Here is a 14,820-nt window from a genome sequence, read left to right on the forward strand (position 1 = left end):
AATTTAACCAGCTCACCATGGCAGTGCTCACCAAGAATTTTTTGTCACCTGAAACCTCCGTCACTCAAACTACAGTTTTACTCTTGCATCATGTCATGGAGTTGGCGAAAAACGCGCACGTATCACAAAACATCAGGAACTCTTTCTTCATGATGACATTTCAACAACATTTTACAGAACTGCTCACATTTCTCCGCTTTACAACAATTCTGTGAAGCTCTGTGACGCTGACTCCATATTACTAAATGAAAGTCTTCAATTTACACTTAACAACAAACAAAGACAGATTAATGATATGTTTAATTATAAAATAGTTTTACATGGAAAATCAACAACTATGAATTAAATCTAATCATTTCCACACAGTTATATAACATAATCAGGTGAAAGATGTACTGACAATTTATTATCAGTTTTACAAGCACAAGTGCTGTTTAAAAGAAATACTAATATACACACATAAAGTATCCTAATACCAAGTATTAGTTACATTTCAACTGCATTGAAAAGCATTGTTAATATTAAGCGCTTCATGTATTTTACCTGCATAAATATCAACATTCAAAGCATATTTCTCAAACAATGTAGTATAAAAGTCATATGACTGCAAAGAAATTCAAACACGACACAAGATTATGTATTATTATGTATTATTATTATAATTATTATTATTATTGTTGTTGTTGTTGTTGTTGTTGTTCTTGTTGTATTCACCTGTAATAGTAGGTATAGGAGTAATAGTACTGATAGTCGTAGTAGATGACGTAATTGTTTGAGTGAAATCTCACCCTTGGAACAAAGACCACTCATAAAAGTACAAGTACTTCAAAACGTTGTTTATCAGCAGTAATGTGAGTATGTGTAACGCTGTGCTCTCTCCCCTGGGAATATGAACTACAGTTTCAGGTTTGGTGCATCTTGAGTACTCCCTCCTGCCCATCAGGAGGGAGTACTCCTCTGGCCTCGGGAGTAGAAACTCAGTTTTAATCCATTCTCCTGTTGTCTCAGCTTCGTGTTTTAAGAGCATCATCATGGTGAAATATGAAGCATCACCCGGGTCTCTGTCATTGATCTCTTCAGGCTGACCTCCATTAAGTCGGAGTACCAGAGACTGATGGAGGTTCTGCTGAGAGAAACTCTTCAGGCAGCTCCTCTTCACTTCGGCTAAGGATTTAAGCTCCCTCTGAGTGACCGCTCAGCTTCCAGTCACCTCTCTGACCCACAAAACTTTCCCTTGAATTAATCAGCTTCAATTTCAGAATTATTGAAGCCGCTGAGTTCCTGAAAACACACAGAGCCTAACAAATCGATGCACTTCTTGGTCTGGATTAATTAGGCTCCTATAAGCAGCGAGAACTTCATTGTTTTTGGAAGTGATTGTATTGATCAGAGCCTGCCGCCAGCCGTTAGAGGTTACACCTTTTATTAGACGCAGTTTACTGAGTCCCGTGTAACGCAGATGATGATGAGATCTGAGATGTTCCTCGGCGTGGTGGTACGCCTCTGGTGGACCACCAGTGACCTCATTTGATGAGATTCAAACTGTAAAGCCTCGATTGGCTGGAGGCAACTTTCTGTCTTCAAAACTAAACAATATTACGTCTCGGATAAGTGCAGTTCCATATCTGACATTAAGGCTATAATCCAAATAACTAAACATCGTTTTCACATTTTATGACAGATCCAGTTTTGTTGATTATTTTGACAGCGTCGCATTAAGTTTACAACATCTGACTGTTCAAGAGGTATTAAAACATTGTTTAAACTTCTTTTGGACATTCATTGATATGTACAACAGACAGAGTGTGACAGAGTATTTCAGAGTATTCCAGGTATATTAAATCGTGCTATCCTGAGAGAGACGCCACACAAACTCTAAATTTAAAATATTTCTCACTTGACATCTGTAAATACCTAAATATGACTTACTTACAATGTTGAACATATGTTTGGAAACTTGTACTAGTTTTATGTGGACACTTTGTGGTTCAAACAGGTTTTTCATGCTTATATTTATTATATTTTTAGGTTAAAATTAAGTTGAATCACTCAGGGAAACAGCCTTTGGACAAAAAATGGGGCCTTGCACAACAGCAACAATATTTATTACAGCAATTTATTATGATCATCATTAACATGCAGTTCTTTTTAACTTATAGGAAACAGGAAGAAACACCAACTTTAAACCTTAAGCTGTGCTCCTGCAGCTGGGAACCAGTCGGAAAGGTTCCATCTCCCAGTTTACATGACAATAACAAGAAAGTAACATGGCCGCTTCTGGCATGTTTACTTTATTGCTGCTACCAAAGTGCAGAAAAGAGACAAACAAGTTCATCATGTCACACATCAATAATGAAACAAAGCTCAGATGGTCGGTTTATTTTTACTCCACGGCCATTACTTTGTTTCCCGCTGTTAACATGTCTAATTATAACAGCTGCTGTAAAGCAACAAGTCGGTTTCTCTGAAGTGGTCTCTAAATGTGTTGTCTATCAGTACCAGCAAAATAAGATGAAAACAAATAGTTTTGTGCTAGGAGTGAGTACATTTCTTTATGTCCACTGACACATGCTGAGTGTCGGTTTCTGGGAGCGTTCCCAAACCCCCTATTTTGCAGTGAGAAGCGGCAACTTTTCCGCTTCACCATCTCTTATAAACACACCAAAACAAAGTGAAACCTACTGTACGTCTCTAAAACCATATGTTTCACCAGCTGCTGTTGATGCACGAGATGCCCCAAAAACAACATTTAAAACAAAAGTGCATGACAACGTAAAAGAAAACCTAAAAGTGCAAATTTGACAAATCGCACCTGAATTATTTGTCAGGTTATTTTCTTCTGCTCCGCCACATGGTGCAGCGACAGTGTGGCAAGTGTTTGCCTCGAATCCACCTCAGCACAACAAATTGAGCTTTATTATGAATTGTCTCTTTTATCTGATGGATTTATCACACAAACTGCACATGTGCAGAGCGGCGCTGTCCTGAAGCGGCTCCTCACTAAAGCCTCCTTTCTCTGATCGTCAGTAAAGCAGCTTGACATATCTAACTTCAAATAAACGTGCTGGAATATGAAAAACACAAAATGCCAAGTGGAACTGAGCAACCTGCTTCAAAAGGTATCTCATGCTAATACCGGGAGCTAAATTTCCTTGGTGTCACAGTCTGATTTGCCACCTGTGCGTCCTTGGTACTATTTATTTCTGTGTACATATTTTCATTGTCTAAAGCACAGTGATGTTAACTGAAAGAGGCGGCTACTCGTCCATCTCAATGTCTGTCTTTCATTGTAGAAAAAAAAAATGTATTAATGAATCAATGCCACAATGTGATAATTGATTATGCTTAAATATAATTACTTTAGTTTCAGCTTTGTTTTGTTTTGTTTTGTTTTGTTTTGTTTTGTTTTGTTTCATTTCGTTTCGTTTCGTTTCGTCTCGTTTCGTTTCGTTTCGTTCAACAAAAGAACAGTTTAAGGGCCGTGGCGGCCTGGAGGTTGAAGATGCAGTCTTGGGATTGTGAGTTCACACATTCCTTTCCTACTGTGGACGGGTCACTACTGTGGCTCCATGATCATAACCTTTGACCCCCATCAGCTCCCTGAAGCGCTGTAACGTGGCTGCAACTCTGCACCCTAGAAAAAGGATGGGTCAATGCGGAAAAAGGAATTTCTCCAAGGGGATTAATAAAGTATGATTACCGTATAGTTCCCAATAGAAGAGCACCTCCCAATAGATGAGTTTTTTTTTATTCTTATCACCGCTCCACCTGGCCTGGGCTGGCGCACTATCAGTAGTGAGTTTAGTTTAGCATCTCTGAATCTGCTTCTGTTAAATCGTTGCTAAATGCACTGAAGAAATAACAGTGATAGAACAATGTGTACTTCTTTCTTGTTCTGGAAAAACAGCATTTCCCCTGTAACCAGACATTAAGACTATTACTCCTATCGTTTTATTTGATAATGTCACAAACTTCCATCCTCCGGCACCACACATCCTCAGACTGTCTGCAGAAAGCTCCCCCGGGGAGCCCTCCAACCCTCAGATAAACACAGAGACACTGCGTCGGTTGCTGAAATATACGACGTCGCCAATATATTGCACCAGACAGTTTGCCATGACCTGCCCAGTGTAACATGGACCCTATGTAGTGTCCTTTCTTATATTGTAACATGAGAGCAGGTCCCCGACTAGCTCAGTCGGTAGAGCCTGAAACTCACAATCTCAGGGTAATGGGTTCATGTCCCACGCCGGGCGCCACCTTCCCGTGGACTCACCACCTGCAGGAAAGGTTCTTAATCAGTGCAATGTGATCTGGGTGATAGTGCTCAGACTGGCACCCCCACGAAACGGAAATGGATAAGTGGGAGAAAATGGATGGATGGAAAATGACAGCAATTAATTTTCTCTACCTGTAAATGTCTACTTCGTTATCCATATGTGAGGACACTGGATGCCGAGGGCTGAATTTTTATATATATTCATGAGGAAAATATTGATAATAGAGTGTGATATGATTGAACTGATCTAATATTATATGACTAGTTACTACTCACTGATTTGAATCTTTAAATACTAACCACATATACGGTTTTCAAATGGAAGTACATTAATATGGCATCATTAGATTATTGCTGTAATTACAGTATTTACATTATTTCAGTATTTACATGTAGACAAATATTTTTGTATTTATTTCCCATTATTTATTGAAAGGTTGCAAAAAGTATCGCAGAGGTTCCAAAATGTTGACACAGGTCATCTTTGAAACTCAAACTACGAACTACAAAATAAAACAAAAATAAAATAAGATTTCCCTGACATTTATATATAAGCTACTGTATACATGCTGCCTTCCTGTGACGTGGAGCATCACAGGAAGGCATCAAGTAAAAAAAAAGGTTCACAATGAATGTACTTCCTGCCCGTAAGCAAGAATTTACACTTCTCATTTCCTTTTCAACAAGGCAGGGTTTTGGTTTTTTTCCTAATCTGTGAGATGGGTGCCTAAAATATAAGAATTATTCAAATCACTTTATTCCCATCTTTCAATCAATATTTTTATTTATAGAGATTTGTATGTTATTTTTCTACCAATTGTAGAACATTATCTTAGACATAATAATAAAGCCTATTGAGTAACCTATGGGAAGTCAATCTGAACTTGAGTCTGTGGTTATAGCAAATTATTTAAAAGGCTATATAACTAGATTTTCTATCCACAAAAAGTAGTTTTGAAATTAATGCATTACTTTTTTGGAATCAAAATATGGACCAAAATGTGGTCACCATACCAGCCATAAAATACATAATCAATGGGATGACAGCATAATTGTTATCTTTGATTAATTGCTTTGTTAAGTATTAGATTTGAAAACAAGGTCAAACTGTACCTTTAATATATAAATATTTGTGTGAGCAGGGAAGTGATTTAGTTTATTTCTTTAATAGTTCTCTCTCTTAAAAGGAAAATATTTTTTATGTCAGAAAGGTCTAACGATAACATGTACAGGACTGAAACCACAGTAGTGCTATTAGTAAAGAAGAAATTATGATATGAATAATAAAATTCCATGTAGTGTGCTCGTCAACAGGTCAGCGTTGCCCGGTCCAATATGGCGGGTGACGTATCGCCTGAACAGGCCAAAGCTGCCTCCTGTTGCCAGGACAACAGACAGCCAGCTAGCAACACGAGAGTCAGTCTCTCATGGCAACAGATTGGCTTCAGAATCCAGATCTGACCAATCAGGAGGCGGGAAGATGGGCGAGGGGGCGGAGTCCAGAGCGGGGCTTCACAAAGCATCCTCCAGGAGAGCACGGCTCCTCTGTGGCAACAAACACAACGTGTCACACGTTTTCCTGTGTTCGTTCAACTCAATCCAGCGCGTGAATGAACACAGTATATTCTATTATAATAATACATCACGCTAAGTACATTTTGTCTCATTTCATATACTTTTAAAGTCCAGAGAGACTCTTGGACAAAAAAACAATCACCGCAGGGAACATTTCCATCCTGATACAGTAAAAGCTGCACACTCTTAATGTAGATTTTCTAAAGGAGTTTTTCTGTGCTTTAAAAGTGTATAGAAATTGGACAAAAACGTCCAGAATATAATTAAAATATTTTAAAAAAGAAAGCAGTTCAATCACCGTGAGCTGCTATCAAGTGTTTAGAGAGAAGCACTTTTAGTTCCTGTTTAGCAACGTTTCATCAAAACATGAAATCAGATTGTTTTTTAAAAGTCACATTCCAATTCAATACGCCTCCTTTTATTCCATGATATTCTTAGTAAACATGACGATAGTTTTATTGTGTAATTTAAGGAAGTATATGAGTTTTACAAATGAAAGAAAATCTAGATTATATGACAATAAACTGGTTTTTAATGCCATTTTCATCTGCAAGTATCCACTGTCCATCAGCTGTCTCCTACAGAAACCTGAAAGGCAATTTTGTTTATATCGAGAAGCGTCCTTAAAGAATAGAACAGATTCAGTGGGACTTTATTCATCTTTTTGGGCTGGATCCCTCAAGCAAATTAAGAATTCCAGCAGCATTACAGAAAGAGCAGAGAAGGCACCCGCCCAGAAAAAAGGCCAAGTTCAAAAATAATAGTCCATGTGAAGTTGTAAATGAAGTATTTACATGAGTTTAAATATTCTTCGAGCACATGATGTCCTGTTTAATGATTTTGAAGGTACATTTCTAGTCAGCATTGCTGTATCTCTGATTCAAACCTATGTTTTCAAACACAGAAGTCATCTATCCACTTTATATACCATTTCTATCAAAAGTTAATATCAAAATAAAAATCATGTCAAGTAAAAAATAATTTCCACTGATTTATTCCTAGTTATTACATTTAATATTAACGTCAAGCTCAGTTTTTTGCAAGCGTAAAAGATTGTATTGATGCTTAATGTTTATTGTACTGTCTGTTCTGTTCTTTTCATGTCCGGTAGCCGTACTGATCCGTGACCTAAAAACAAACAAGTAAATAAATGAAGTGTTTAAAGAGAAGATAATGGAAGGAAAAACAGATAAATGTTTTTTTTCATGAAGAGGTTTTATACAAAACCTCAACAAATATTTTACTTTTACTTTCCTGACTGTTCAGTTTTCCACAAGCTCAAGTAGGTTTTTTGAATATTATGTCTGAATGTAATTAAAATTGTAATGTCCCCCCACATTGTGAAACAATTTTAACTAATGAACGAAAGCATCAGTGCGATGTGTTTAAAAAGTGTGTATAAAAAAACACTTTTAGTTGATAATCCCATGTGTTCCATGTGTTTAATTCGTAGTACGAGTTTGAGCCCCTGACATTCAAGTGAGGTTCCCTACGTGAATAGTAAAGAAATACTTTATTACTTACTGTTTATTTACTCTTGCAGGGAAACGTCAGTCAGACTGAGAATCTCGCTTCAATGAGAGACCAGACAAATAAAAGCGGTCGTTTACAAAAAGCAAGTCATCACAGCACAACGAGCAATACTGCAATTACTAAAAGATTGTTTAAAAAACTACAACTCTCACCTGAAACACCCAGAATCCTCCAGGGTCAGTGAACCAGCAGACACAGGGCGAAGTCAGGTTCCACCTGGACAAGTCAGCACACACACACACACACACACACACACACACACACACACACACACACACACACACACACACACACACACACACACACACACACACAGCACAAGAACAACATGAAAACTCCCTGAGCTTCAAAACTGAGCCTGGACGGTGTAAACCACAACGCCACCATTTACAATGACGATATACTTCTCATAATCCACAATCCTATAAACCACAGCAAAACTGGCTTTGAAAAGGTGAGAGAATCGCTTGCATTGACAAAAGAAAGTGACTTTTTGAGAATTTTACAAGTTAAAAAGTCTTCAAACTGTTTTTAAGACGTAGGATTATGTCACTAATAAACCTCAAATGCATGTTTTTAGACATAATTTTTGGCAGAAAACCAAATTTACCGAAGACAAAACACACAGACAGCGAGAACATGCAAACTCTGCAGGGACAGGCCAAAGTCTTCTTGCTGTGAGGCGGCAGTGCTAACCACTGCACCACCGTGCAGCCATTTACAGCAAACTGTGCATCACTCAAAATGGGTTTGAAAAGGTTTCAAACACAAAACTTGATGTGTCGAGTGGGATGGCTTCAGTTAGTGTTTAGTAGTGGAGATAATTCTCTCGTCTGTGTGACCCGGGCCCGTCGCTGCTGTCAGAGCTCCGGGGGGGCTGCTGGTGAAATACGGCCCCCGGTGATATATTTAACCTCGCTGGGGTAACTCCCCCCTTCTAACTCCACTCCTGGAGTTCCTGAGCGAGGGGAGTTGACCAGACAGGGAGGGTGTGCACGCAGAGGCCCAGCTAGGGCCAGCATAACCTTTCCTCCAGATTCTCCAACTAAACTTGAAGTGGACTGCCCCACTTATATCACAAACAGGCTGATGTACTCGGGCTGCGGCTGCCAGAGATGCCTGCATGCAAACTGCCTTTTCCCCCCCCGTAGCTCCTCCTTCCTTCCTTCCTTCCTTCCTTTTGCCCTAACAGCTGGCACTGGAGTTGCATTGCCACAGCGCCGAGCCCTCGATGCTCCCTGAGGTCACCATGCTTATGTGAGTCACACGAGGCACGGCCCTAATTCGAAACCAGGCCCTGCCGGGGCTAAGCCGGGGCCGGGCCGGGCCGGGGCCAGGCCGAGCCGGGCCACCACACCTGCTTTTGCTCTGCTCTGCTGCAGGCCATCCGGCTCACAAATAAGACTTTAAGAGTCACAAACGGTCAGAAGCCATCGGGTTCATTTAGATGTAAGCAGCATGAAAGAAAAAAAGAAATTATGACTTTAACAATTCTAGAGCTACTTTCTTTCAAAATAATGTAAAAATGAATAAAACATTGAGGTTAAAGTTCACCATATCACGTCCCACATCTGTTTACGCAGAGTTTTGACTCAGTTCCCCTTTGTTCAAGTGCAGTAGGTGATGTAAGACATAATGTAGGTCAAGACCAGTTTGAATGCTGACATGAGCTTGTAGAAATGGTGGGGCGGTGGTGGGCCACAAGTAGAGACCAGCTTTACCCCATATACAGCTCAGAGACATGCACACTATTTATTCTTTACCATGAATACGGGATCATTAATAGTGTGTTGCAGCAGGAGAAAATATTTCATTATAAGGAACAATTTGTCCCTAAACACATTACTTATAATTGTAATCTAAAACCAAGGACAGTGTGTTTGTGTATAAATATGTTGGATTTTCATTCCCTTTGTTCCTTCGGGTTTGAAATAATTGAATGCAAGACATTTTAAATGTTTAAACATTTTAAAGAATTATTCAAAATCAAAAAGCACCGACAAAACAACAAAAGAAACGTGTTTAAGAAATTATATTTGAATCTAAGAAGACTAATTCAAGAGCTGGAGTAAACATCAGGCTTTAATCGCTTTGTGTCGCCCTAATTTAATATCAGAGACGTGAATTGGGAACTTTGTGAAAGTTTAGGTGCTTTTTACTCCATAAAGCTGCACAAAGAGTTGGAGGAAGAAAAAAAAAGAAAACTGGAAAGAAACCCGCGTTGCGTCTGGCACCGGTGACGCATTCACGTGTAGTGGGAAATCCGGCTTCCTTCACATGTTGAGTTAGTAACTGAGTTTATTGCGGTAGTGGAGGAGCCACACGAGAGGTTATTATCAAATTATAGGTAAGTGTATTTTATTCATTGTTTTTAACCCATCATGTACATAAAAATTAAGCTGATCATTTCATTAGGCGGGTTTGAGTGCTTATAATACGGTTGGTAAAGAGCAGTAACATAATGTTGAATTGTGGTGGGAGTGGAGACATGATTTTAGATCAGGATCACACACATTGCATCACTTTTACACACAATTATTATTTATGTTGAATTTTGTACTTCGGAGTTGCAGGAGTATTTTATATTTTCTATATGAAACAAAAAGAATTTTAGCTCAAATCTGGAGTGAATCTAATCAAAATGTCACTTTAGATTATGTGGTTTAGTAAATTCAATGTCAAATGCAATCAGTACTTCTGACTCAGTTCTACAAGTGTCAGTGGATTCACTAAAATGTTGTTAAATGTCTTTTTTTTTTAGAGGAGATAACGTGTGCTTTAGGCACAAATCATAGAAGTGATCTGACTTGTGCTAGATCTGGGACATCAGCACTGCTTTAGTATTAAATTAACAAAAGGTCATTGATAACCCTGTAAGATTCAGAATATGCTTAATTTATTTATTTGGCTTTGTCTCTGAATTCTTAAATGGTGCAAATTATGTTTAGTAACATATTATAATATTCATATATGTTTGTATGTTACACACACATTAATGTGTGATGTAAATTGTGGCAAGATTCCGAGTGCATTCTTTAGAAAGGACTTTTTTCTTCAGTGTGTTACACTCTGTATACACTTGTGTTTTAGGGCGCTTCCTAGCGAAGGAAATATGTATTTAATAATTTAACTTGTTTTACTGTTTTTTTAAGAGAACTCCTGTCCTGGTAGCAGACAGGACAAAGTTGCAACCACATAACAAATGAAAACCCATAAAGAAGATTACGCCAGAACATGCTGCAATAAGAAGAATTCACATAAACACATATAACTCCTTATACAGGCAGTACCATGCCTTACTCAGCTCATTTCTAACGATATGCTTGACTTTTCTGATATATAAAATTGTTTCTTGCTCAGTGTACATGGGGAATTGAACAAATATGTATGAAAGGGCTTTATCTTATAATGCTAAGCACTACACCAAAGTGCTGATTATTTTAAAATAATGTCACAAATGAATGAATGAACGAACGAATGAAGTAGTAGTGATGTTTTGTGAAGTTTACTGTAGAAGAGTAAAGAATGCAGATGATAGTGGATTGGAGATTTCAAAATATGAACTAACCTATAATGAAATATTACTCTCTTACTTTTATTCTGTTGGTTTTTTTTTTAAAGGTTTTGTAAAAAAAACATGTGTTTTTTTTACAGAAATAATGCTCTTGTACCACACACAGGAAGAACATGCAAACTTCACATAGAAAGGCCCAGGACAGTATTTGAACTCTGACCTTTTTGCTGTGAGACAAAAGCCATAAACCACTGCACCACTGTACAACAGATCGAAAGGTATTTCCCTCTGGAATGAATAAAGTATTTCTATATTATATGTATTGTATTGTATTGTATTGTATTGTATTGTATTGTATTGTATTCTAAAACATAACATTTTAACAAGATTATGATAAAAGTGGGAGAACGAGGACAAAGGAGCAGAAAAGTACCGGATCAGGTGTTTCCCTGCAGGTTGTTCCCACAGTCCGTGAAGGCAGCATAGACTGGATCGACCTTTTGCCTACTTTAGCGGATGGCGGTTCATCGGGTTTACCCTGACACTGCTGACTCCCCTGGCCACGCCCCCCAACGGCCACGCACCCTCTCTCCTCCAACCGGCCTCCGAGCACGCACTGTTCACGCGTTCCCTCCCCTCCGATTGGCGGCCGCTCCGCGCACACCGGCCGCTGATTGGCTGAGTGTTGCCACCCCGCCGGTGCGTGTTGTGAGTTTTGTTTTTCTTTTTTTTTTGCCCCCCTCTCTCTCTCCTCCCCATGTTTTACACACACAGCTGAGAGAGAAAAGGGAGCCAGTCAGAGAAAGAGACGACCTCAGCCGGAGCCCACAAACAGGCAGCAGCACTGGCAGCCGTCGTCTCTTTGTTCTTCACTCTGGCTTTCACAACAACAACGTGACATTCAATACTTTTCTTTTTCCGCCAATGCCATCGCGAAATTTCAGAGAAATGGACTCACACGGGGTAAGACTCGTTTTATTCAACTGTTACTGATGCTCGGAATATTTTCTTTTTCCTATATTCACTTTGTTTGTTTGACGTTACAGTGTCGAAGCTTAAAAAAACATGTCAACACTTACGTTTATCACTATTTATTCCATGCCGCTTTTTCTTTTTTAAATTAAAGTCTTACACATAAACTAAGGATTTAAATTTTTTTGTCATGCTTTTTTTTTAATTCTTCTATGTAACGAGGTCTTATATAAATGTTTTTTTTTACTGTTTCTTTTAAGGTGTAGCGTTTGTGTGAGTACTTCCAGCACCCGCTCTTTGTTTACAGCAAAACGGGAAAAGTAAATGTTAATAAGTCACTTCCTGATGTGAACCCGCTTTGTGGGGACTTCACGTGGCTGCACTCCGCAGCACGTCACTGTTTAGTCTATATTTGGGAAGGGGAGGCGTCCTGGCTGCGGGCCAGAGGCGGTGCATGCAGCACCAACCTCCCTCTGCTCACTGGCAGCATCATGCATCAACACACACACACACACACTCTGAGCACTGATAACTGGAAATAGAGTTTAATTTCTCTTTATGAAAGAGTTGAAAATGACTGAAAAGCTGTTTTTTTTTTTTTTTTTGCCTCCTCAGACTGAATGTTTGGATCAGTGTGGGTCTCATGTGAAGAGGAGGAGGCATGACAGTGAGCAGTCTGTGTCTTCTGGCCTGGAGTACACCGACCTGGAGGCCGCCGAAGCTCTGGTGTGTATGAGCTCCTGGGGCCAGGCGCTTTTCCTCAGTAGCAACAAGCCCAACCCATGCAAGCCTCGACCACTCACCCCGGCCTCGGACTCCTGCGACTCCCTCCTGCCGCCAGAAATCCCAGAGCCCTCAAAAGATTTTGTCTCCCTCTCCTCCCTGGTAAGACCTGGGTCATGCCATAACAGTTTTGCAACACTTAGTCAGGAGCAGGCACCACCAAGTCATAAAGTCAGTGGGAGAGCTTGTGTTTAATTAGTAAACACACTCTTGAGAGTGGTGGTGTTGGTCTGAACACCTCACCAGTGTATAGAGGTAATATAACACGAGCCTGGGGCTGCTGGAAGAAAAGCCCCGATACAGTGAAGTGGCTGACTGTCAAATAGGTACTTGTAATAGATGCAAGGTCATAAAAATCTCAGTTTATAGCAGAAAGTGGTCATTACATCTGTGTGTACCTGTTCTCCTGGATTCCTTATCGCTCCAAACACTGAACCTTTTAAAACAAGAGAAACCACCATGTTAGCGAGGTTGTTAATTCTGTCACAATCTCTTTGCAGTGTATGACCCCTCCTCACAGTCCAAGCTTTGTGGAGACTTCCTCCAGTGCTATGCTCCAGTCCAGCTCAGTCCTCGCCGTGTCCACACATCGCTGTGGGTCCGGGCTCCACCAACCTGCTCTGGCACCGATCGCTGAAAAGACCCCCGCCCCGCCGCCTGTGCCACAGCCCTGCAGAGCCATGGCGACCAGCGTCATCCGCCACACCGCAGACACCGGCCTCTGCCAACATCACATTCCAGTGGCCCCCAATTCAGAGAAAACTAGAGACACAGTAGCAGCTACAATGATCTGCCAGCAGCAGCAGCAGCAGCAATGCCCTGCGAGAGCTGTCCAGATAACCACACCTCCATCCCCTCCCTCCTCCATTATACCATCAAACATCAGTCCCTCAAAACCCTGTTTGGACAGTGTCTCCACTCCCTCTTCGTTCAGCACCCAACCACAAAGCAGCCCACCCACTCCTCTTCCCACAACCCTGTCCCCTCCTCCAGCCACCAGTCCTCAAATCATCTGCCAGATGTTCCCCGTCACGAGCCAATCAGGTATCATTTCAGCTTTCATCCCCAGTGCGGTTCAGACGGCCAATTCTGGAATCCGGACCACCACCACACCCATCCTCCCCCAGCCCTCCTCCGGCAGCGCGGCCTCCGTCCAGCAGTCCCTGATCGTGGGCTCGGCGGTGCCCCAGGGCACAGTGATGCTGGTTCTCCCTCAGACCTCCGTGTCCCAGGCCCCGCACTGCCCTCAGACTGTCATGACCCTGGGCAACACCAAGCTGCTACCTCTGGCCCCCGCCCCGGTGTTTGTGCCGGCCGGGCAGAGCAGCAGCGGCGCCGCCACAAAGATGGACTTTTCTCGCAGGAGAAACTATGTGTGCAACTTCCCCGGCTGCAGGAAGACGTACTTCAAGAGCTCGCATCTCAAGGCTCACCTCCGCACGCACACAGGTGAGGGTTTGGTTGATTCCCCGCGAGGAAGTGGAATGAAGCACGAGTGCTACAAACCAGTGCTATTTCCGGCTTGTGAAACATTCTTTGACCTTTTGTTTGTGTAACAGGAACGGGTTACTCATAGTTTTATGTCAGCCCGGCGAAGTGGCGCGGCTGCAGTGTGACTCATGTGTTTTTCTCCCGTCTGTGCCGGTTTCAGGTGAGAAGCCCTTCAGCTGCAGCTGGGATGGATGTGATAAAAGATTTGCCCGCTCCGACGAGCTCTCCCGCCACCGCCGCACCCACACCGGGGAGAAGAAGTTTGTGTGTCCCGTGTGCGACCGGCGATTCATGCGCAGCGATCACCTAACCAAACACGCCCGCCGCCACATGACCACAAAGAAAATTCCCTCCTGGCAGGCTGACGTTCGGTGTTTGAACAGAATGGCTGCTGGGAAAGCGCCTCCCTCTAAAGCTGGCATTACTACTATAAGCATGCTGGTACCTGCTGGCTCCCAGTAGACTATGAACCATCTACCCACTCCCAAGACACCAGAGGGACGCAGGGAGCAGCCAAGCACAGACGGCCGCTGCCCTTTGAATCATGGGAATGTTTAAAACACATGCACTGGACTGTTTTCCTGCTCTACTGCTCATTTGTACATGTATTTTCTCTTAAAAAAAAAAAAAAAAAAAAAGATTCTTTGTTTACCTTTATATATATCTGATAATA

General features: G+C 41.3%; 1 protein-coding gene across 1 annotated transcript; it reads left to right on the forward strand.

Moving 5' to 3' along the window:
• Window positions 1-11,673: 11,673 nt before the first annotated feature.
• Window positions 11,674-14,820, forward strand: klf11b (Kruppel like factor 11b). The gene is made up of 4 exons (XM_080480959.1): window positions 11,674-11,864; window positions 12,489-12,758; window positions 13,157-14,105; window positions 14,308-14,820. The coding sequence occupies exons 1-4, from the start codon at window positions 11,826-11,828 to the stop codon at window positions 14,607-14,609; spliced, it is 1,560 nt and encodes a 519-aa protein (XP_080337085.1). The 5' UTR covers window positions 11,674-11,825; the 3' UTR covers window positions 14,610-14,820.

This window comes from Lipophrys pholis (assembly GCF_963383615.2).
Source record: "Lipophrys pholis genome assembly, chromosome: 14".
NCBI lineage: Eukaryota > Metazoa > Chordata > Actinopteri > Blenniiformes > Blenniidae > Lipophrys > Lipophrys pholis.

Coding starts and splice junctions, on each gene's coding strand:
- klf11b (XM_080480959.1), top strand. CDS start 11,826: ATGCCATCGCGAAATTTCAGAGAAATGGACTCACACGGG. Junction 11,865..12,488: donor GAGAAATGGACTCACACGGG/GTAAGACTCGTT, acceptor TTGCCTCCTCAG/ACTGAATGTTTGGATCAGTG. Junction 14,106..14,307: donor TCACCTCCGCACGCACACAG/GTGAGGGTTTGG, acceptor TGCCGGTTTCAG/GTGAGAAGCCCTTCAGCTGC.